Source organism: Oryctolagus cuniculus, chromosome 10 (assembly GCF_051225735.1).
Source record: "Oryctolagus cuniculus isolate XC-2025 breed Fujian yellow rabbit chromosome 10, ASM5122573v1, whole genome shotgun sequence".
Lineage (NCBI taxonomy): Eukaryota > Metazoa > Chordata > Mammalia > Lagomorpha > Leporidae > Oryctolagus > Oryctolagus cuniculus.
Genome location: NC_142876.1, coordinates 123,990,051 through 124,013,616, shown reverse-complemented (window position 1 = coordinate 124,013,616; position 23,566 = coordinate 123,990,051). Strand labels below are relative to the sequence as shown.

The window sequence follows — 23,566 nt, the reverse complement described above, 5'->3', positions numbered from 1 at the left end:
CGGGTTCTAGTCCCGGTCAGGGCGCCAGATTCTGTCCCGGTTACCCCTCTTCCAGGCCAGCTCTCTGCTGTGGCCAGGGAGTGCAGTGGAGGATGGCCCAAGTGCTTGGACCCTGCACCCCATGGGAGACCAGGATAAGTACTTGGCTCCTGCCTTCGGATCAGCACGGTGCGCCGGCCACAGTGTGCCAGCCACGGCAGCCATTGGAGGGTAAACCAACGGCTAAAAGAAGACCTTTCTCTCTGTCTCTCTCTCTCACTGTCCACTCTGCCTGTCAAAAAAAAAAAAAAGACTGCAGTGGACACTGCAGAGAAAAATGCTCAAACCCACAGGACCTCGTGTCCAACTATAAGAACCCCTGCCTGAGGCGAGCATGCATGGCCGATGGGAGCAGGCCGACGAGGCACAGCGACAGCTGGGTGGGGAGCCGGGCAAAGCCCACTGCCGGCGGCTGCAGCTTCGGCCAGCCGGCGCCTCCTGGAACCCCTTCCTCGGACGGGAGCGCAGAAGTGGGACAGGGTGTGGAGCAAAGGTGACGGCAAGAAACCAGAACCTTCTGAGACCTACGCCTCCTCCAGCTCCAGGTGGGGACAGAGCCAGCCCGGGGCTTGCAGAAGCACAAAACGGCCCAGCCCCTGACTCTGAGCAGAACTCCTCACCCTCCACGACCTCGCGGGACACCCCTTGCTCCTCTTGGCTTCGAAGGCAGCAGGATCAGTCCAGATTAGTCCTGTGAAGGACGCTGGGCCACAGCCGCTCCCAGGAACGTCTTCCTGCTGCAGCTAACACGTCACAGGGCTTGTGTTCGTCTGCAGATACCAACAGGGCAGCGAGAGCCTCCTGTCCAGGAGGGGACAGGTGGAGAGAAAAGACAGAGTGGACACAGACAGCGTGCACGGCGAGGTCTTTGGAGAGCGGCGCTCGCTCGGCTGTACCATGCCCGGCCCAGAGCAGGCCTCTCCTGTGCGTCACTGGCTGAGTTTTAGAGGAGACGCAGCCTTGACGCAGTGGCTGGAGTTCCCACCATCTCTCCCGGCCCTGGACTCCAGATGACGGTAGAGTGGGGGTCCCTGACTCGGCCTGGGACTCTGCCCCCAACAGAGGCGAACAGCCAATGTGTGCCGCGCCCTAGGAATGCGCCTGCACCCCAGAATCACAGCGCTTTGGGTCCACAGGAACTTGTGAGGCTGGGAAAGACACAGGCTACTCTGAGTGGGAAACCCAGGGAGCGCTGGCTCACCGTCATTCGCTCTCTCCTCCCTGTAAGGAGGCGTCCCCCACTCACTGTGGACCACAGGCACTCAGCAGTGGGCTGAGCAGGCAACAGATGCGGACAGACAGCAGAGGTGCACAGTCCCAGGCGAAGCAGGGGTGGCGGCTCCCCGGGGCCTGCTCTGACTGTACCTGCTGCCCACCACACCCCTGTACAAGCCAAGGCTTCCTGTGCGCCAGACTCTGCCCCACAATTCTGACCCGACGGCGAAGTGCCGTGCCCGCCGGCAACGCTGCACCTTCTGTCGCCGTCCGTCTCCTTCTTACCTTGAGCTCCGTCTCCGCCCCAGGCTTCACGTGTCCCCAGTGCTCCATGCAGGGACCCTGCCCGCCGAGAGGCCCCGAGGCTGCGCCGGCACAGTCCCGCGAGAACACGCTCACAGCCCCTCGGTCTCCACGCAGCCCTTCCCTGCAGCTGCTCGCACGGGCCCGCACGCAGCTGATGCCAATTCTTCCACGCCCGCTCCGCTCACCTCCTTCTAACGAAAGCAAGCGCAGCTCCCCCATCCTGAATCTTCCCTAAAACAAATCCAGCAGTTTCCAGGTCTTCCCTCTCCGCAAATCTGAAGGAGAATCGAAAGGCCACATCTGCTAACACATCATTAAAACTTAGGGGGCAGCAGGTTCCCCTGAGAATTCTCGCAGGTACCTGTCCATGGAGGGGATCACAGGAGTAACACCGACCTTAAAAAAAAGAAAAAGAGGGACCAACACTGTGGTGTAGGGATAAAACCATCACCTGCAGCGCTGGCCTCCCATATGGTCACCTGATCCAGTCCCGGCTGCTCCATTTCCCATCCAGCTCCCTGCTCGTGTGCCTAGGAAAGCAGTGGAAGATGGCCAAGTGCTTGGCACCGTGCACCCATATCAGAGACCCAGGTGAACTTCTGGCTCCTGGCTTCCCTTGGCTCCTGTGGGCATTTGGGGAGTGAACCAGCTGATGAAGATTCTCTCTCTCTCTCTTTTTCCTCTCTTCACTCTCCTCTCTCTGCTTCTTCCTCTAACTCTGACTTTCAAATAAATAAATCTTTTTTAAAAAAAGAAAAAAATGACAGAACTGATGCTGCCTCGAGTCTCATTCCAACAACGAGTGACTTTTTCTCATGGATCCATGAGCTCGTAAAAGGAAGAAACCAGCCCCAGTCATCACTCAAAGATCTATTTCCACATAACTTTTTATACCTGCTGCTCGCTGAAATTTGTATTGTGTTTTTATGACCGACTGCCAGCCAACAAAGTAGCCCAGAAGAAAGTCTTCATTCTTAGAACCTGTAGATGTTAACCTTTTTAATGTTTATTAAATTCCAGCTTGTGTGCATATCTTTGTGGCAGCTAAGCAGACAGAGTGATCAATAAAAACTTTCAACTAAAAAATGTCCCTTTACGATACAGGTTTGCAGGAGACAGAGTAGACATAGGAGTTCAGTGAGGAAAGGAATCTCCTTTGTTTGGCTGTGGGAGAGACCCTTGTTCACGTATCCTGTTTCCCAGGGGAGGAGGGGGCTCAGCGCACCGCGGCTGCTGGGTTGGGGTGCCAGGCTGTCATCTAAGAGGAGCAGCGCAGCAAACGGGGTCACAGCCTCTCTGGCTCAGACGCGGCTGTCAGCTGGCAAAGGCTCAGGCGCGCTCGTCTTCAACAAAGCCGGCAGGTGCCTCCGAAGCAATGCCCTCTGCCGCCCATGGCCCCCGGTGACTTGGGGTGTGGCCCCGGCACCCCCTCGGCCTCATCCACAGATCCCAGGCTCCCCCAGCTCTGCGCACCCAGAGTCGCCCAGGCCCCAGGATTCGCCGGCACTGAAGAAGGGCCGTCCTGCAGGGCCCCTGCCCCTGGGCGCCAGGTCCAGGCCACCTGCGGACACGGTGAGCATCGGCAGCTGTTCTGGGTCAGAACTGTGAGCCCCAGATGGAAGCCTCAGGCCCACGGTGCCTCCCACGTGGTCGCAGGGGAGCCAGGGAGAAAGTGCTTTGCCCGTTAGCTACGTGGCCCCGGCAATGAGGACAGAAAGTGAAATACTTGCCATGTCCCTTCTCCCACGCTGGCCTTGGGTGGCCGTCTCCTTCGAAAGGCACACCGGACCCCGGGTAACGCAGGACAGCTCCTCTGAGCAAGGGTTTGGAGCCAGACGTTGTAGCAGGGGCGCCCAGGAGGAGGCGCTCACGCTCAGCGTCAGGCTCTCTGGTTATCAGAAAGGCCAGTCTGGGGCCTGGCTGGCTCCCTCTGCTCAGGAGGGCTTCAGGCCTGGTCTTCATGGGACCCCCCCAACAACGTGGAGCTGGCCCGAGCAGCCCCACCTGCTGCTGTCACCTCCCGTGGACCCCTCCGCTTGCCGGTGAGGCTGGGTCTGCGACTTCTAACCGTGCAGTGTGGGGGCACCGGTCACTCCCGCCACACAAGGCTCCCCAGGCTCGCTCCAGAGTCTGCAGTGCTGGCCTGGCAGCCATGGGCTGGGACATCACCGGCTGCTTCTGCAGGAGGCCACGGGGCAGGGGACGAGCGGGGGCACCTGCAGGAGAGGAGCAGAGCTCCGGCTGCCAGACGGTGAGATGCAGAGCTGTCAGCGCTACAGCCGCAGTTACACACATACAGAGATACATATAGATACATACACACACAAGCCCATATACATAGATACACAAACCCATATAGATACACACACATCCATATACATACACGCAAATCCATTTACATACATATACAAATACATATACATAGATACACAAATACATACAAATACTGGGTAGATTCATAAATGCATGTATGCACAATACATGAACACATTCATACCATGCACACAAGCACCCACGCACATTTATGATGAAATGCATGAATACATGTATGCATGCATACCACACGCACACATAAATACATGCATGTGTAAATCCTGCCAATGCCCTGAGACCACATGGAAGCAGACTTTCCCCCACCCCACACCACGGAGGCAGCCTCTGGAGAGACCTGGACCCAACGATGGGAGCCCAGCTGCGCCCCCTGCATGTCGGCGCACAGGCACCGTGAGACCACGGCGGTGCATGGTGTGAGCCGCACGGTTTGTGACAGCGTGCTCGGGGCTGCTCTGGCGAGGACAATGCCCGCTCTCTGCCCCCTGCCCCGACTCCAGCCCGACCAGCACAGCACGGCGACTGGAACATCCACCGTGTCAGATCCATGCTTGCAACACCTGGAGGGCCGAGAAGCAGAGAACACTGTGGAATGACCACGAACCCAGTGTTCACCGGGTATCCGTGCAAAAACGGCAGCAGGCAGTGAACACCTGAGCACAAAGCTACAAGTCGGCCTGGGAGACGCATCGAGCCCCCGCCGAGGAGGGGGACGCGGCCGGAGGGCGGTTGTTCTACTGAAACTTCAGTGTTTTCTGTGTCCCTTAAACGGGTGCTTCCAGACCCGACTGTGCTTTCTCCACTGACAAAAGGCTGGCAGGTGCCTACCGGGGGCACAGTAACACCGCGTCCCGTGTGCAGCTGCCCAGAGGAGGGAGGCATCTTCGTGTGACCAAGTGAGGAGCCCCCTGCTGGACGTTCCACTGGCTCCTCGCTCCACTCGGCGAGGGCCCACGTGCCCAGGGGCCCTGCCCTCCACGCTGCTTATTCCTGGCTCTGCCAGGTCTGTGTTGCTGAGAGACACACGTGCCCCGGGGCTAAGAAGCAGGATTCCCAGCCTAAGGGTTCCATTACTGCCCTGCCTCCTGGTCTCCCAGTGGGAAGGGGAGACCATCTCAGGGCTGGGTCCTCCACGGAGACAGGCACCTGTCACCTCCACGTGACAGCACAGCCCGGGGGAGGGGCGTGCAGGCTCCACCTCCAGCGTGCTCACACCCCCGTCCAAACCCTCCAGAGACCCCCGGCACCCTGCAGACCCTTCAAGCTTCTGCCCTGTGCCTCTGCCACAGCTGCCGGCTTGGCCTGGTCCCTCGGGACCCCGCTCACTGGCCAGCCGCACCCCCCACTCCAGCGCGTGGCTGCTGCCTGCCTGCTAGAATGAAGTCTCCAGACACCGCCGCCAGTTTTCCTACGCGTCACAGGCTCAGCAATGACCTCCGTGGCACCAGGCCCCTAAACGGCTGTATCTCCAGCCCCTGATCCCTGTTGTACCTTCTTCATCTTCACCGTGGGGGAGCACGGTGTTGTGTCCACGCGGCTTCTCTCCCAGTTGCGGGACCACGGGCGCTGGGCCCTGCCCCCCACGACCCACACGGCAGCTCACCGAAGCGGATATTCTATTGTCCCTTAGTATAAGGACGACATCTGTGGAGTGTCCTATCAGGGCTGTGTGCTGAAGCCATTGCTCGCATTATCTTATTCCCTCCTCTTTATAGCGCATTTTACGACGTACAAAACCGAGACGGAAAGACTTTAAGCTAGTTCAGGGCTCAGCCACACAGCAGCCCAGCAGCCAAGTGGAGACTGAAACTGAAGTTTCTCTGTTTCCTCCCTGCTGAGCGCTGCTGCTGTGTGCATGGGGGAGCTTATGACCAAAGTTCTGTCGTCAGTAAAAGGGTGAGGAGCCCATCACGAGTGATGTAGTTAACTCTGGCCCAGGCCGTCTCACCCACAGCTGAGAGACCGTCCACGGGCCCTGTCGGGACACTGAGATAGGAGTGTCAGATTTCTGACGTGCAGTCCAGGTGAATAACGTACGGGCTCACCTGAGAGTTTGCACCAAGACATAGACACACAGGAGCTTAAACCAGACACAACCCTGCTTCTGCTGGGTGAGCAGCTCCTGCGGCTCCGTGACCAGCACCCCAGGGTCCTCCGGTCTTGCTGCTCCCTGTGCCCCGAGCACTTGCCTTGGGCTCCAGGAGGCCCAGTGGGCGTGGAAGTCCTAACCTTAGCATCTCGCCCAGCCCCGACTGCTTCTGCGTCTGCCTCCTGGGCCAGCTCCCAGAGAGCAGCAGAAAGCGGTGGCCCCACCCGCAGCCATGGAGGGCTTGCTCCAAGCCACACACTCACTTCCCCCCTGGGGCGGGGTGGGGAGCTCCAATCCCCTGTCCCTCAAACAGCTCCAGCCCATTTCTGGGCGGGCCCAGGGAATTACTCCCTTCTACCTCATCAGAGAAGTTTAGGAAGTGCTACGCTGAGCCCAAGCGGATTTGACTGGAGTCAGACTCAGGACCCTCTGGAGTCCCTAACCGAGACAGAGTGCTGTAAGCAAAGCCAGGGCAGCAGTGTGCAAGTGCAGGAAGCCCCTTGGTAAAAAGGGCATCGCCCTGTGGGCGGGAGGAGGGTAGGTTCTTCACTCATTACCGCGCAAACTTCAGCAACACCTGGTCCGACAAAGCACAGGAAACACGGAGTGGCCCCTAGCGGGCCATCGCTGCGCTCGGGGGGAAGCAGGCCACGGCTGCGGGCCCTCCACTGCCGACACTGGCTGCTCACAGCTCTGGGGGCCGGGAAGTCTGCAGAGGGTGCTGGCAGACTTGGGTTCCCGGGAGGAGGGCCCCGGCGAGGCGTGGACAGCGCCGTGCGCATGCTCCGTGCTCAGTGAGCCGGGGATCTCTCGCCTGGGCGTCTCGTTTAAGGCACCGACGCTGGCGAGGAGGACCCGTGCTCAGTCCCTGCCCAGGGCTTGGTACCCTCGCGCCTTCACTTCAGGGTCAGGCTTCCAAGCTGCGAGTCGGGGGCACACAGCGGCCCGACCACAGCACCGACCACAGCTGGCCCCGCGCAGGCGCTCACCCAGCCTTTCCGTGCGCTTGAACGTGGAGGGAGAAAGGCAGAGACGGGGCTCTGGGTGGAGCAGCCCCGGCTGCACCACTGCCCCCCACCCCCACCCCCGTGATCGCCTCAAAGCCCAAGTACTTCCCACTGGCACTTCCACGGGCGCCCCCTGCCGACGCCGCCACACGGGGGTTCCAGCTTCAACATGAGTCGGGGGGTCACACCATTCTGTCCATAGCCGACTGTGTCAACTGTTCCGTCTCCAATGCTGAGGTAGAGCAGCCGGGGCTCGAACCAGTGCCCGTATGGGATGCCAGTGCTGCAGACGGCAGCTTTACCTGCTACGCCACGGCGCCGGCCCCAGCATATCTGTCCTGATGATGTGGTCTGATCAGGGCTGAGACTTGCCTCGGCCACGTCTCTGACTGGTGTGTGACTGTCCCCAGTTACTGAACTCAGCGCCTCAGCAGCGCCCCCTATAGAACAGAAGTAGTAATTCCCACCTCCCTGGGCCTATTTGAAGAACAAATTAAGCAATCAATTGAAAACATCCCCCAAGGTACTGGGAATCTTGCGTATACTTTGATCAAGGTGGCTCGCTCCACCCTAGGTCCCTCCCTCCCAGTGAGAGCTCCAGGGAGACCACGTGAGAGGCTGGGAACCGGCCTGGTGGCAGTGGGCTGCTCCCTCCGTGGCTTGTGCTGTGCAAGTCAGGCATCAGGGCCTTGCAGGGGTGAGGCGGTGAGTGACAGGTGGCGGCCAGATCACGGAAAATAATGCCTTACACATGACACCTGAACTCTGCCGTGGCTTCCAGCGCATACAGGGGGCCAGGGCCTGGCTGTGCCACACAGTCTTCCTGGAAAGAACCCAGAGGGCACCACCTCCAGGGCTCACAGGCTGGCCCTGAAGCCCCACGTCAGCGCCAAGCCCTGCGTGGAGCCCGCCGCGCGCCAGCTGGATCCGGTTCTCAGGGTCCCCCCATGCTCACAGCAGATGTCTCTGGCTCACATCCGCCCCAGGGCATCGCAGCAGCTCAGTCACGCTCCCTTCACGGGCCCAACAGCCCCCTCTGCGCCCCAACATTTAGCCCATTTATGAAACAATTCATCACACGTAGAACCGGCCTAACTGGACATGGGCAGAAGCACACCAGCCCGGGGCAGCAATGGAACAGACGCACAGGAGTAGAGACAGCTGGCCGCTGGCTGGGGCCATCTGCACTTGCTGGGGCAGGAGGTTTGCAAAGGAAATGGGACACACTGGCTCATCCCGGGACTCAGAGGAGGTTGGGGAAGCCTTGCCAAGTGGCGACTGTCTGGATCGAAGCACACGGGAGCCACATCAGGGAGACCTGGAGCCAGCGGAGCCCGGGCAGGCCGAGCAGGGCCCTGCTGCGTGGACCTGCAGTTCTGGGACCGACTCTCAGAGGCCATGTGCAGAGCTCTCTCTAACTCCACCTGGAGGAGCCACACTGAGAGACGCAGCTCCTGATGAGCCTTCTGCCCTCGCTGACTCGGGGAGAAAGGAAGACGCCGGAGACCCTCCCAGCACCAGACAGTGTGCACCGGCAGGCAGCCGAGCCCCTTCCCCCAGCTGCAGGCCCAGCATGAAGTCCCCGAGCAACCTCCCCTGCGTCAGGCCAGCATCTTCAACCAACGTCACTGGCATCAGTGCCAAGGACAGGATGGCCCAGCCCTTTCTCGGGGCCAGCACCATGCCTAGTGCCGGGCAGACCACATCTTGACCACACAGACAACCTGCAGGCCCAGTGTCCCCTCGTGGGAGAGAAGGCGTGAAGCTACCGTCTGGACTTCAGCAAAGAGGAGAGCTGCTCAAGGCCACGAGGCTGTCAGCGGGGAGAGGCAGTTCTTTCCCGCACTTGGCCGCACAGAGGACAGACGGGCACGGCAGGAAGAACGGATCGGACTCAGACTGAACGCTTCCTGCCGCCGTTCCTCAAAACCAGAGCCAGCCTGGGGAAAACAAGAGGAGACCTCATTAGCACTTGATGCCTGCCTGGAGGCAGGACACAGACAGGACGGTCTCGTTGTTATTCATTAATGAAATAAATCACTCTGGGCAGCAGTCAGCATCTCTGAGCTGTCTGTCAGCACTGTGTCTGTATCTCTGTCCCTGAAATAAATTTTATACACACACACATGTAACACATATAAAACACACACGTATATAAAACACACATATAACATATATAACACATATATAGCACATAACACACATATAACACACATATATAACACACATAACATACGTATATAACACATACACATATATAACACACATATATAACACAATGTAACATACGTATATATAACACACATATTACATACATAACACACGTATATAATACACATATAACACATGCATATATAACACACATGTATAACACACATACAACACACATATAAATTACATACATATATACATATATGTATATGCATATGTGAATCACTAAAAAGGCGAACTTGCCCCCAGCCCAAATCTCCCATCACAGTTTTTAAAATGTTTTTGCTGTTTATTTGAGAGACACCGAGACAGAGACCGGGCGTCCATTCTTTCACTCCCCAGCTGTCAGCAATGGCAGGGGCTGAGTCAGGACCAACACTGGGCGGTCAGTCCCGGTCCCACACGCACAGCAAGACCCTGGCTTCGCTCTCACTTCTGCCTCCCAGGATCCACACCAACAGGAAGCTGGAGTCGGGAGCAGGAAGCAGGCATCAAGCCCAGTGTTCCTTAACGGGCATCCTGGGTTCACACGCTGTCTGAACAATCCCCAGAAGCCACTGGGCTGTGAGGGTGCAGTGTTTGCTCCGCAGTCCCTAGCAGACCATGTACAAGGTTAAGGTCACGCCTGCTCAGTGTGCAGGGTGCAGCCTCTCAGGTGGAGGAAAGACAGCTACGTGGGACCGGCCCGCGAGCCCCAGGATGGTCCCGTGTGGCGGAGGTCACGGTGCAGTGAGGGACAGAGGTGCCCCAGCTCCCCCGCCGTCCCTTCTCCAGCCCCCTCTCCTGCCACCCCACCTGCCTGCAAATACAGTGGAAAACGTTACGGCTTCTGAGAGATTTCTAAATGGTTATTAATTCTGTGTTTAAGATGATAGGAGAGCATCCGGAGGCTAACCGGGACCGCGTGGCTTTGATGAGCATAATGAATAAAAACACATTGCCTCGGAGCCGGGAGCAGACACCCGGCTCCCACAACCCTTCCAGGGACAGGGTGAACGCTCTTCATCAAAGAACCCGGGGCACAGCGTCCTCACCACCTCCTGAGCCTCACCTGGGCCAGAGGGTGCTCCCCTCACCTGATCCACACTCCAAAGACAGACGCTGCACGGCCAGCACTGCCAGACAGCTCCAGCCACCAAAGACTGGCATGCATGCATGCACACAACTACATACACACACATGCATACAAGCACACACATGTACACACTCATACCAGCATGCGCATATGCACACACTCACATATGTACACACATTTATACATGTATATGCCCACCACACATACATGCACACAAGTACATGTGCACATACATGCATAGAAGCATGTGTACACATGTACACATACTGGCACACACACTCACATATGTACATACATGCCTGCACACACACATACACGTGAACACACATACATGTGTACATATGTGGCCATCCACATGTGCACCACAAACATGTCCAGAGCGGAAAGTTAACTAAGAAGTCTACCGGAGCCACGGACTGTCCGCTCCAACCTGAAGGCACATTTGCTTAAGTTTCCTAAACCAAATCTGAAGTCTGTTCTTTCCGACTGTCAGTCATTTCCCTGTCAATCACTCAGCACTCCGGTTTACCCCTGGTCTCAAAAGCAGCGTGAATTTCAGCCTCTCTCTTGACATAAAATACCACAGTGTCAAGTCTAAGCCACGGCCTGGAAGCCGCAGTGCTGAGACGCCGCCCTCTCTCTGTGGCTGTGACACCCACTCTGGGGGCAGCAGGTGCCTCACCTGCCAGGGGGAGTCCTCCGTGTCAACCCCACACCACCTGCGCTCCCACGGCTGGAGGAGCCACCTGTGGACACGGAGGGGAGTTGGGGGCTGTAAGCCCGGTGGAAATTTACCTGAAGCCATGCACAGTGTGTCCTCCGGGAATTACTACACAGTGGCAGGCAAATGTTCTCAGTACAAAACTTACTACCTGGCCGGCGCCACGGCTCACTAGGCTAATCCTCCACCTTGTGGCGCCGGCACACCAGGTTCTAGTCCCGGTCGGGGCGCCGGATTCTGTCCCGGTTGCCCCTCTTCCAGGCCAGCTCTCTGCTGTGGCCCGGGAGTGCAGTGGAGGATGGCCCAAGTGCTTGGGCCCTGCACCCCATGGGAGACCAGGAGAAGCACCTGGCTCCTGCCTTCGGATCAGTGCGGTGCGCCAGCTGTGGCGGCCATTGGAGGGTGAACCAACGGCAAAGGAAGACCTTTCTCTCTGTCTCTCCCTCTCACTGTCCACTCTGCCTGTAAAAAAAAGAAAGAAAGAAAGAAAGAAAGAAAGAAAGAAAGAAAGAAAGAAAGAAAGAAAGAAAGAAAGAAAGAAAGAAAGAAAGAAAGAAAGAAAAAGCTTACTGCCAAAGAGGGCGTGGAGCAACGCGTGGAGCATCCCTCTTGCTGTGCCCGCCTGGTGACTCGAAGACAGCAGGTCCTGCCCCCTGGAGTGACCGCAAGGGTGACACCCGCTTGCCACAGCCCTGGAACTGGAGCACTCACAGCTCCGTCACTGCCCCTCAGGTCCTCCAACGTGCGGCTTCCGCCTGCGAGGAGTTGGGGCCAGAGAGCCACGCGCCCGGGCGTCCCCCTCAGCAGATGGAGGGCCCCCTTGGAAAGGAGCTGTTTCCAGCTTCATAAACTCAATTAGGTAAAAGCATCAGGCTCAGGCAGCGCTCACGCGAGGTTCTTTAAGTCAGCTCAGCCTCTGTCCGCAGCCTGCCCACTCCTGAGTGCTCAGATTCCTGGAGCGAAATCCCTTTTGCTCTTAGGTGCAGATAAAGATGCCTGGGCATCAGTGCCCCACACTCCAAGGCCGACCACACCCTGCTGCCACACCCAGGACTCTCACTGGCTGTGCTGTTCCTGCAGGGCCACGTTCAGCCACCTGCTGTCCACCCGGCTCTGGCATCTCTCTCGTCTGAGGGGCAGAGGAGGATGCTCGTCCACTTGGCTCACGCTGGCCAGCCCTTGCAGTGAGGGCCCTCCGAGTTGGAAACCCCCACATGGCTGGGCCAGGAACCACAGGACCCCGGCTACAGTCCCGGGCGTGTGCTCGCATATCCTGTCCATGCCCTCTCGACATGAAATCACTTCCTGACCCCCACCCACGTGTCAGCTTTCTAGGGGCTGCACCCGGATGCTTCCCCACCACTGATTCACAGTCTCTTGGTGCTGGGGGCTGATGTCCAAGACCGAGTTGCTGATGGGCCGGCTCCTTCCAAGGGGAAGATCTGGTCCAGAACACGCGCCACACGTTCTGCAGCCCCCAGCCCTTCTCAGCACCACCTGCCATCCCCCCTCCGCGTCTGTCTGCCCTCTCCCTCTGTGTGCAGGTCCAAACTGTCTCCTGTGGTAAGGACAGCAGTCAGATTGGACCAGGGTGCACCTGACTCCAGGATGTTACATCTTGGTCCAACCGGTGACAGCTGCAATGGCTCTGGTTGCAAATGAGGCCAGACTCTGCCACACGGGGTTAGAGCACCAAGATGAACTGGGGAGGATTCGCTGCAACCCAGAGCAGGTGGCAGCTCCTGGCTTATCCCCTGGCCACGTGGACACGAGAGAGAATGGACATGAAAGCGCCTTTCAAACCCCAGCGCGCCACACTAACTCCGGGAAGTACTGGGCCTGACCCCCCTGAGCGCCTCTGGCCATCAGCGTTAACTTTCTGAGCCTCGTAGCCCACGGCCACGCGATCGACTCTCCTGACGCCACAGCCGACTGCAAACGGCCCCGCTCCTTCTGCAGAAGCGAATTTGGTTTTCCGTAAGTGCTTTTTCCTTCTCGTTTATCGATTGGCATAAAATGCCACTGAATGCTTAAATATTTATATCATGTGGCCTGAGCACTGGCTCGATTTTCCCAAAATAAGGAGGTATATTATCTCACCCTGCGGGCGGGAGCCACCTCTGCACTCCCGCCCCCCAGCACGGAACTGCCGTGAACAGACCCGTCTCCTGGAGGCACTGCCGAAGGCCTCTGCTTTTCACCTTCTCTGTCGGAAGTTTCCGAATGCCTCCCTTCCTGGAGGAGCCTTTGAAAGCCAACATGGCCAGAATGAGAGCCGTTATTTCCCAAGGAGGACACCAGTGGTGATAACCGAGGAGGGGCGAGCAGCCGTCAGCGTCCTGTGTCACCATGCACTGAGAGTGCTCCCCGTGGCCTGGCGGTCTCAGACACGCAGGTGTGGTGTCCCGCACTCCGTGAGGCTGCGCTCCCAGGGGCTCCAGGGAAGGGCCCCCTCTTGCCTGTCTGGCTCCTTGCAGTCGGTTGCCCCAGAGGGACAGGCAAGCCCTCCTCGGCCAGGCCGTGCACCCATCCCCTGACCCAGCCACGCGCCCATCTGCCTGGCTGCCTCCAGAGGCTGCCAACCGGGAGAAGCAACAGCTCCTAAACTCTGCCCTCAAAAGACGTGCATCAGTGCCCGCCCCCGCCTGCCTGCCCGGAGTCACCCAGCACCACGACATGTGGCCGTCCTGGGGGCCGTGAGCAAGCAACACCGCCGCTCTGAGCGTGCTGTGTGCAAAGGGGCAACGGTGCCTGCACCAAGTACCAAGCTGGGCGCAAACCGAGTGTCCCCTCCCTGACTCTTTTTTTTTTTTTTTTTTTTTTTTTTTTGACAGGAAGAGTGGACAGTGAGAGAGAGAGAGACAGAGAGAAAGGTCTTCCTTTTGCCGTTGGTTCACCCTCCAATGGCCGCCGCGGCCAGCGCGATGTGGCCGGCGCACCGCGCTGATCCGATGGCAGGAGCCAGGAGCCAGGTGCTTTTCCTGGTCTCCCATGGGGTGCAGGGCCCAAGCACCTGGGCCATCCTCCACTGCACTCCCGGGCCACAGCAGAGGGCTGGCCTGGAAGAGGGGCAACCGGGACAGAATCCGGCGCCCCGACCGGGACTAGAACCCGGTGTGCCGGCGCCGCTAGGCGGAGGATTAGCCTAGTGAGCCGCGGCGCCGGCCCCCCTCCCTGACTCTTAAACAAACAGACACACGGCCTAGAACAGTCTACAGCACAGACACGACCTGGCGTCCTCTCTCATTCTTGCTGGACTTGGAGACCCCTGGGCTGGAGGGCCCTTCACCTCAGCAGGGAGAGCAACCTAAGTGCCGGCCCCAGGGGCAAGGGTGAGAGACCAGGGCGCAGCCCCACCTCTGCAGCCAATACACCCCCTCCGCTCCCTCTGCCCTCGCTGTCTTCCCCTGCTGGAGCACGGCCTCTTGTCCAGTGCTACCACAGGTGCGTCCAGGGGCCGCAGGTCGCAGCACCAGCACTCTGGGTCTGTGGCAGCAGTGCCACCCTGGCCCCCACCCCGTGCGGCCGTGTCCCGTTTGCTGTAGCCCGTCTCCGGCTGAAGCTGCTGCTGCTGCCCTCTGGGGAGGACCCCTGTGACGGCTCCCAGGGCCAGGCAGAACGGTCCAGGGAACACTCATCCCAAAGCCCTCAACTCCATCACGTCGGCTAACACCCTCTCTCAAGGTCACAGTCTCATGTCTCAGGGCCTGGACGCCGTGAGTTCTGGGGGCCGTTTTCCAGCCCCCCACACACCGTGGAGACGAGAAGCCTCCGAAGCACTTCTCTAGGTCATTACTCTTCGAGCGGAGGAAGGGGAGGGGACCGACGCCGGCCGCCTCTCCCAGCATGAACGGCGGCTCTGCTCTCTGCCACACTTCCAGGAAGGATTGGGCGACTTAAAAACAGCCTCGAAGCCACACTCCAGGATGAGGATTCTCGACGCACTTTGCTGGCTGCGGGACAATCACGTGGAGAAGAATGCTCTTAGAAACAACGCGCACTCCCCCAGGCACGCGCTGAGGCCCAGGGTAGAGGCGGCCCTTGGCTCTGCCTTTCAGAGAGGCTCTGTGACTTGCTCTCCGGTCACAGCGAATCAGGGATTCTCAGGTAATGAGAGCAAGAGGGGCGGGAGAAGCCGTTTCTCAGGCGTGAACTGTTCAAGGTGACTTATGAGTTTGCTTATCTGACGGAGAGGGAGACACACAGACAAGCTCCTGTCTGCTGGTCCATTCCCCAGATGCCTGTGATGGACGGGAGGCTGAAGTCCAGAGCCCGGGCCCCGGTGCAGGTCCCCCACGTAGGCGGCAGGAACCCAAACACCAGTGCCATCATGGCTACTCCCTAGGGTTGGCGTTAGCCGGGAGCTGGAGCTGGATACTGATCCCGGGCACCAAATATGGGACACAGTGCCGTAACCACGAGCCCAAACCACCCCCATTTTTCGGAGGCAGGGTGTGCAGGGTGGCACTGGCGCCCCCGTCCCCACTGGCTCCTGGCTGACCTTCTGTGCACTGCCTCACTGCAGGACGTGATTCTCAGCCGGACCCACAGGCGGCCTTCAGGGGACTTCCCTCGGGAACTCGAGATAGCTGCATTCACTATCACCCAGGAGGCACCTGGACAGCCCCCGCCAACCACTCCCAGGCCTCCAGGGGCTCGGCTGCAGGAAGCCCCCAAAGGGGGGCTGAGACCACGCCTGGGCTTGGCTCTCCCGCACGTCCGGTTCCTGCCTGTCCTTCCTCAGCACCACTGTGCACACGCACGTGCGTGCACACACACACACACACACACACACACCACGGCACACCCCGTTCACCCGGGCCGGTGAGAACACAATCCTGGGCCGGAACCAGCCACAGGACTCTTCCAACCACAATCATAAAGGCTCGTGCTGTCTCTGGAGTTACCTGAGGTTTTCTACAGGAACACGAACAGCACCAGGAAGCAATGAAGGGGACACGTGGCAGCAACGTTCAGGCATCGGCACGCGTAGGAAGGTCGCTCGTGCCGCATCCGTCGGGAGTGCGTTGGCTCTGGGGCAGCATTTGTAATGAAGACTGGGGTGGGGGCATGGAAAGAGGAAGATGGCACAAGTGACAGTGCTGGGGGAAGGGGCCACAGGGAACCCTGGTGGGACCCAGTGCTTCCCCAGGCCCAAGACCCAGGAGCAAGCCGGTTTCTACACGAATGGGACTCAAAGAGGCTGAGCGGAAAGAGAACGAGAAGCAGGCGCCATGGCAAGGAGGCCACAGGGACTGGACACACAGACTCACGGGAAGACCAAACGAAGGCCAGGCGAGCCCGGAAGGAAGCCACAGTGATGAGAGGGTAAGTTTTTAGAAAGTGGAAAAACTGTTCATCTTCTAACACAAACTGAAAATGTGCCAGAGGTTGCATTTGGCTCAGACAATGGGGGAGCAAGTGCAGTGCAGAGAGTGAGCGGGAAGGGGCTGCAGACGGGCGCTGGCGGTGCTGGGAGGAAGCTGGGAACAGGTGCGTCCAGCTCCACGGAACGCACTTGCACTTCCAAGAGCAAGACTTATTTGCATATCCATTGCCAGGGGTTGTCCACAACTTACAGATCTCTAACTCAGCTGGGTCGAGGACAAGGAAAGGCCAAGACCACTGTGGGATCAGATATCCTGGGGGGGTAGTTCCTCCTCATATCCACCTCAAAGGACGCCCCAAGTCTGCTCCCACTGCTCAGTCCTCAGACTTCTCCTGAGAGTGGCCAAAGCTGGAGAAACGCGGGGTCGGGCAAGGCTGTCAGTTACCAGTTCTCAGAGCCCTTCATGGACATCTGGACGGGGGCAGAAAGCGGCCTGGACCACTGCCCGAATCCACCGGGCGCTGGGCTCTGGGTGGCAAAGCCTGCGCTGGGATCGCACAGTGAGGACAGAAGTGGGGGGGAAGCGCGTGGCCCCTCCTGCCCGAGGCTCTCGAGAGCTGCGTGGCTTCCCCAGTCCTGACTGGACAAACAGCTGTGTCATGGCTCCAGCCACTTGTCCTCGCCTTCCCTGCCATCCCGCCCCTCCCAGTAAGCAGCAAACAGCGCCCTTCCAAAGTAGCCCAGGGAGGGCTGCGAGCCAGAGGGGAACGCGGCCGCCGCCCCCACCACATCCCGGCCGCACAAGTCCACATTTGTCATCTGTGTCCAGCGTGCCTGCGGCTCTGTTACTGACCAAGGCGTGTCTCTGGAGAAGGGAACTGTGGCTGAGACACACCTGCCACGTTCCTGTCTGTCCACAGCTCTCTATTCTGAGTAGCGACGGCACTTGCTGTTGGATGCACAGCTGTTCTGGTCACAGTACACCCCTGGCGTCAGAGACAGCAGAGCAAGGGCGCCAGGCTGCTGCAGGTCTGAGCGCCCATCGCGGAGGCCCAGGGGGCCAAGCCGGCCCCTGAAATCAGACGTGAATTCAAGCCCCCACCTCGACAGCTGTGTGCCTCCAGGCCGGCGCCTCTCCTGTCTGAATGTCCACCTCTGCCGCCTGAAAGACGCACTCTCTTTAGCACACCCAAAAAAACACAGACCAGAGCCGGGGCGGCGTCTAAGCCAGGCTCCTGCGCTGCCTCCCCCCACCTTTCAGACGGAAGACCGAGGACCACAGAGAGGACAGAAGATATCTTATCTGCTGGCCCCACTGCCTGGCGGCTGCACACAAAGAACTTTCTAGACTACAGGCTTGGGCCGACGCATGCACAAGTTGGCAGGATTTCCAGAGAGCTTGGAGAGCCCCTCACACGCTGGCTTTTGACTGAAATCCCTTGAACGGTTCAAAGTCTTCATATAGCAACTTCCCGACCCCCAGGAAAGGAAGCGGCACGCCTGGAATCCAAGCTAAGAGGCAGATGATCTCCTTGATCCGAAAGCATGAACCCCAGACTGGGATCCAGTGCACGCCCGGTGCTGCCCTAAGGAGCTGTGCTTGGTGCCGACCTTGCGGCAGAGCAGGCTAAGCCAGCGCCTGCAGCCCGGGCGGGTCTTATGGGTGCTCGTTCACGTCCCAGCTGCTGCACTTCCAATTCAGCTCCCCGCTAATGCACCTGGGAAGGCAGTGGAGGACGGCCCAAGTGCTTAGGTCCTTGCACCCACGTGGGGGGCCTGCATGGAGCTCCTGGCTCCTGGCTTCAGCCTGGCCCAGCCCTGGCTGTTGCAGGCATTTAGGGAGTGAACCAGCAGGTGGAAGAAGGATCTCTCTCTGTGTCTCTTCCTGTCTCTTAACTCTGTCAAATAAAGAAATCTTAGACAAGAGAAGGGAAGAAAATGGAAGGGCAGAGGAAGGGAGGAGAAAGGAGGGGAGGGAGGAGACTCCACTTGCAGGGGCCCGTGAGCAGGCGCTGTACACAGCAAACTGCAGGCCCAGGCCAGGCAGGGAGCATCCACTCTCAGCCATCTGACTCCACACCCGTGTTTTACATCGAGAGAGAGCACAGACCATGGGAAAATCTCCTTCCTCCTGACCAGTGAGGAAGCGAGCAGCAGAAGGAGGCAGTGTGTATACACAGTGTGTGTGCAGGCTGTGAGAGGCAGTGTACAGTGTGTGTGCAGGCGTGAGAGGCAGTGTACACACAGTGTGTGTGCAGGCGTGAGAGGCAGTGTGTACACACAGTGTGTGTGCAGGCGTGAGAGGCAGTGTACACACAGTGTGTGTGCAGGCGTGAGAGGCAGTGTGCACACAGTGTGTGTGCAGGCGTGAGAGGCAGTGTGCACACAGTGTGTGTGCAGGCGTGAGAGGCAGTGTACACACAGTGTGTGTGCAGGCATGAGAGGCAGTGTGCACACAGTGTGTGTGCAGGCGTGAGAGGCAGTGTGTACACAGTGTGTGTGCAGGCGTGAGAGGCAGTGTGCACACAGTGTGTGTGCAGGCGTGAGAGGCAGTGTACACACAGTGTGTGTGCAGGCGTGAGAGGCAGTGTACACAGTGTGTGTGCAGGTATGAGAGGCAGTGTGTACACACAGTGTGTGTGCAGGCATGAGAAGCAGAGCTGAGACAAGTCTAACGACTTCTGGTTCCTGAGAGCAAACTCCCAGCTCTTTGGAATGAACAGGTGGCACAGGGTGGAGGTGGCAGAGCTGAGAGATCCTGAGCGCGTGGCTTCCAGGACACAGGCTGACACGTCAGCAGCAGTTCAGTGGCCTCGCGCCAAACTGACAGCCTTGGCCACGTGATCGTCCCCTTTCTGAGCGGAAGCCGCGTGCGGTTTCACATCCGCGAAGGCACGGGGCGGATCCCAGCCGAGCCAGCTCTGGTCCCGCTGCTGGCAGGAGAAGCAGAGCCTGGCACAATGGGGCCGCCTGCCCCAGGAAGTTCACCTGCAGCTTGCCGGGGCCGCGATCGGCGGAACAGGGGGAGGAACCCACGGTGCCCTGGCTGCCACAGCTCGGGAGGTTCGTTTTGTTCTTAACCTGGGAGAGGGAAGAGGAAAAGGAAGCGGCTGTTCTCTCTGTGAGTTGGAGCCTGACTGCAGGTGACACCCGGTGGCCAGGTGGGGCTGAGCCTGCGCCCCAAGCCCAGCCTCCCCCAGCACCAGCCCTGCTGCCCACAGTGCAGGGATGAGCCGCTTCGCTGGCTTCCAGTGGTCTGGACAGACAGAAGGGACACCCGGGGAAGGAGCTATCAGCCACGCATGATGAATGCCTGGAAACACAGGCACAGGAGGCCTGAGCACCCCCAGGGCTACGGCAGTGAGCTGGGGAGGCCCAGCCTCGACCACTGGGGAGCAGACAATCCCAGCGGCGGCGACGGCCCAAGAGGCGTGTGCCCACTGCCCCTGCTGCAGGAAGGGCCCGGCCGGCATCCTAAGTAAGGGGGTTGCTATGAGCAACCAGCAGGCTGGGAGGGAGGAGCCCCTCTCGGGCCCTGGGCCCAGCTCCCGGCCTCTGCGCCTCACTACTGCCCACCAGGATTCCGCGTGATGGATGCGAATCATTAACTGGACTCCCGGGCTATGTTTATGGCCCACGGCTCCGACCCCTGTTAAGGTTTCCTAATCAATCAATTGCTTCTGAAGCCATCTGCGGAAGGAGGCGGATGAGCGGAGAGGCAGGTGACACAGCAGCGGGCATCCTTCTCTGAGACCCCACAGGCCTGAGATGCAGCCCCAGTGGCTCTCCCACTGAACTTGCCTGTGTCTGCTTTTCTTATATGCGAAGCAGGAAAAATAGCATCCCTTGTTTTCGGCAGAATGGCTCTCAGAGCCCAAGAAGCACCACGCCTACCCTACGGTATCGCGACTGCCCAGTCTCATGCCCGAATCCCTGAGGGACGCGGTACACCAGAGCAGCCACCAAGACCACACACTCCTCCCGGCCTCAGCCGCGCTGCCCCCCATGTCTCCAGGCTTTGAGAGCAGGAAGCACGAAGGGGGGCCAGGAAATCAGGCAGCCCCGGGGCAGGGACTGAACAGGTGCCAGCTCCTGCCTCGCGCCCCTCAGGGTGCCAGGGAAGCCAGCCTCAGGGTGCTCCCAGCAGACAAATGAGGGAGCTGGGGTGCTGAGGACCTGCCAAGGAAGCTGGGCCTCTCACCCCTAATCCCACCCGCGGTGGCGCAATGGGGCCCTGACTCCAGGAGCGCCCGCCTGTGCTGGGCGCCTGACGGGCGGCTTCAGGCAGAGAGCTCGGGCAGAACGCCGGCACGTTCGGACGCAGACGATGCCTGCAGGAAGGCAGGCAGCGGCTCCCGGCGTCTGCTCCCTGTCTAGATCCCAGCTGTCAGCACGCTGCCTGTCCCTGGTTGGTGTCCAACAAACACAGAACAGACGGATGCAGAAATACAAGCAGAGATCGTTCGCCGCAACACCAGTGACCCATCAGAACCGCGGAAGAATCCCGTAGCTTATCAAGGGACATGAAGACAACATAAAGGCTGTAAGGGAACTTCCAAAAGTTCAAGCAAAGTGGAACTGAAAAGTCCGTACGCACACACCTTTTTTTCATGAACATTTTTTGTGACTCTTTGCATGCATGGGTTTCCAGAAAGTGTTCTGCACCAAAATGCACTTCTGATCCCATTTTCCACCAGCACTCTGAAGGACATTCAGCATTTTACACAGCGGCATCACAAAGGTTTGAGGAAGTAGCATCAAACTTGGCCCTGTAAGGACGGGGAGCCTCTGAGCCACTTCCGTGGGAGCTCCACTACCAAGCCCGCGGCGGGAGCTTCCCAATGTTCGCTCTGTGAAGATGAGCAGAGAGAAGTGCATGAGCGGCAACACGGAGACCAGGGAGTCTCCTGCCTACCAGACACAGCAGGAGGTGAGCGTGGCTGCAGCACCCGCGCTGGGAGTGCCCAGTGCCCCATAAGGACGGCTGGGAGACGGCAGCCGGAACAGCCCGCCGCCCTGCCCAGGAGTTCGGACCCTGCTCAGCAGTGCACAGTGGTAACTGCCTGCACCAGTCCAGCTCCCTAGATCCCTGTTTTGACGCTTGGCCAATGGTACCTTAGCAAACGTGATGCAAGCAAAGGCTAGAAAAGCACTTGGTGAAGGGGGCCTGGCCCCCTTCGCTGCTCTCAGAAAGCCGAAGCTCCACGTGAAGATGTCGAGGCCAGCCTGCCGAGGGTGGGCCACCAGCTGCCGGCAAGAGAGGTTGGTTCCCAAAGACCCCCACACCAAGCAGCCTACACAGCTCCAACCCCCGCGGAGCAGACCCAGACCTCAGGGTCCCCCAACACAGAGAACGGCGATAAACTGCAGGAAATGCTGAGTGCTTCGCTCCATGAGGTTTTCAAGTGGCTTGGTGTGCAGTGAACGCTGACTGACAGAATGGGGACATCACAGAGGGCTTTGGGGGAAGTGAGGAGACGACAGAGGCTTTATGATTAATCTGAAAATAGCTTCTCCCCTCCTATGGGTTCCCCCAGCCCCACAAAGCCCGAGATGGCCACACACAGGAAGCCTTGATGATATTAGGGACTCACCCTTGGGGGCTACTTGTCCTGGAGAAGACGCGAGACTTGCTCTTTTGGATAGAAAGTCCTCAAGCAAGAGGCAGATGCCAGAGGTGGGATCCCAGTTCCATAAGACACCGGACGGAGCCCATGCTGGACTTGACTGTGGTCAGCTGTCTCACTGCTGGCTGGGACTCCTGCAGCGTGGGCCCGGCCAGTGTCCTCACTGGGATGTAACTAGGGTCTGGGGCATCTGGTGACCCAAAGCGATGATGAGAGGCTGGATGCGTGCGGATGGGATAAAGCGTTGTCTACCGTGAGCCCCGGTGCTCTTCTCTCCAACAGTCGTAAGCAACAGGTGAATCACGGCTTACAAACCATCTCCAGGCGGGGGCCCCTCCCCCAGCAGCACCCTCCCCTTCTGAAGACCCACACCTGTGAAGCAGCCCTCCCAGCCACTCCAGGCTCAGCCCAGGCTGTGTGAGCCTTGGAAACCTCACAACGAACTGCACCGAGGTCCCAGGCGACCCGTGACTCACCGAGGGCCAACCAAGTCAGGGACAGAACCAAGGTGGAAGCCAGACCTCCGGACCTCCCGGCTGGTGCACAAAGCCATCTCTGTCCTCACTTTGCTGCTCAAATTCCCCGGAGACAAGGAGGACAGTCAGCGAGGACACTGGGAAAAGCCCGTGCCTGGTTTTCCACTAAACTCAGTGCACCCTGGCACAAGGCTTCCCCCAAGGGACCCTGCAGGGAGATAGTGAACAATGTGGGTTTGGTTCTGCTGACTTGACTTTACCTTAAAAAAAATTATAGCCCAGTGTAATTACGACAAAGAACCCAGACAGGAGCCTGTGGGACTCCACAGCCACCCCCAACACACATCCACACATTCTGACTTCAAAGGCAGCTGACGCCCTGGTCTCTGGTCAGCAGCCTTTCTGATGTCCGTGCAGATAGCATGAGTGGCTGTGTCTCTATGGAACCAATTATCTGCAGGTCTGGAAAATTATCAGGCTACGTTATGTTTCTGTGGATGCAAATTCAGATGCCAGGCACTGGTGCAGAGCTGGGAGCCATCCCAGCCCTCGCCAGGACACCGGCAGTCTGCCCCCCCCCCCGGCCTGGGGGCTGGGGCTGCCGACTTGGGTGGGGGTTGTATGCAGGGCCTATATCCACGAGTCTGTTCCACAGATGCCTCGCTCAGGCCGGCAAGGACACATTTCCTTTCGGTGGGGACGGACTGCTGTCTGAACTCGCCAAGCTGCTCATGTACACATGAAAAGCCACACACCCAGCTCCGCGGGAGACGGATGGGCTTTGGAATCCGTGACGAGCAAGATCCAGCAGCAGCATGGTGGGCAGATATTAGCACAGGCTTCAGGGGGAAGAAACGAGAGCCCCAGGTTTTATTATCGATAACCACAGGAAATATTATCGCTAGCAACGTGGTAAACAACGATAGCATGCGACATTTGCTGAGCTCCAATAGGTGACTGTGTCCAAACATCTACCCTGCCCCTTGCTGGGGGTCTGACCTGGAAAATCACCATGAGAGCTTCCTCAGGTTGCCTAACAAATAACCCAAACCCGGGTGCCTTGAACACCAGCAAGTTCTGGGAGTGAGGTCTGGCACCAAGGGGTCCTGGGCTGCACTCTCCCCCTGCCTCTGTGGATGG

At 58.9% G+C, this 23,566-nt stretch overlaps 1 protein-coding gene across 13 annotated transcripts in view; it reads right to left on the bottom strand.

Moving 5' to 3' along the window:
* Positions 1-23,566, bottom strand: part of LOC149124473 (uncharacterized) — a 171,392-nt gene that overhangs the window by 102,480 nt on the left and 45,346 nt on the right. For 7 of the 13 annotated variants that reach the window (XR_016214509.1, XR_016214507.1, XR_016214504.1 and 4 more), the window contains exon 1: positions 1,540-2,261. The exons of 1 other annotated variant lie outside the window; for it this stretch is intronic. Coding sequence is in view for 2 of the 12 variants with exons in the window: in XM_089305672.1 (XP_089161798.1) it covers positions 1,540-1,779 (240 nt within the window). In the remaining 10 variants the exon portion in view is untranslated. Of the gene's footprint in view, positions 1-659; positions 841-1,539; positions 2,262-21,917; positions 22,268-23,566 lie in introns of those variants that run through there. 5 more of the 13 variants (XR_016214502.1, XR_016214499.1, XR_016214503.1 and 2 more) reach the window with 4 other exon arrangements.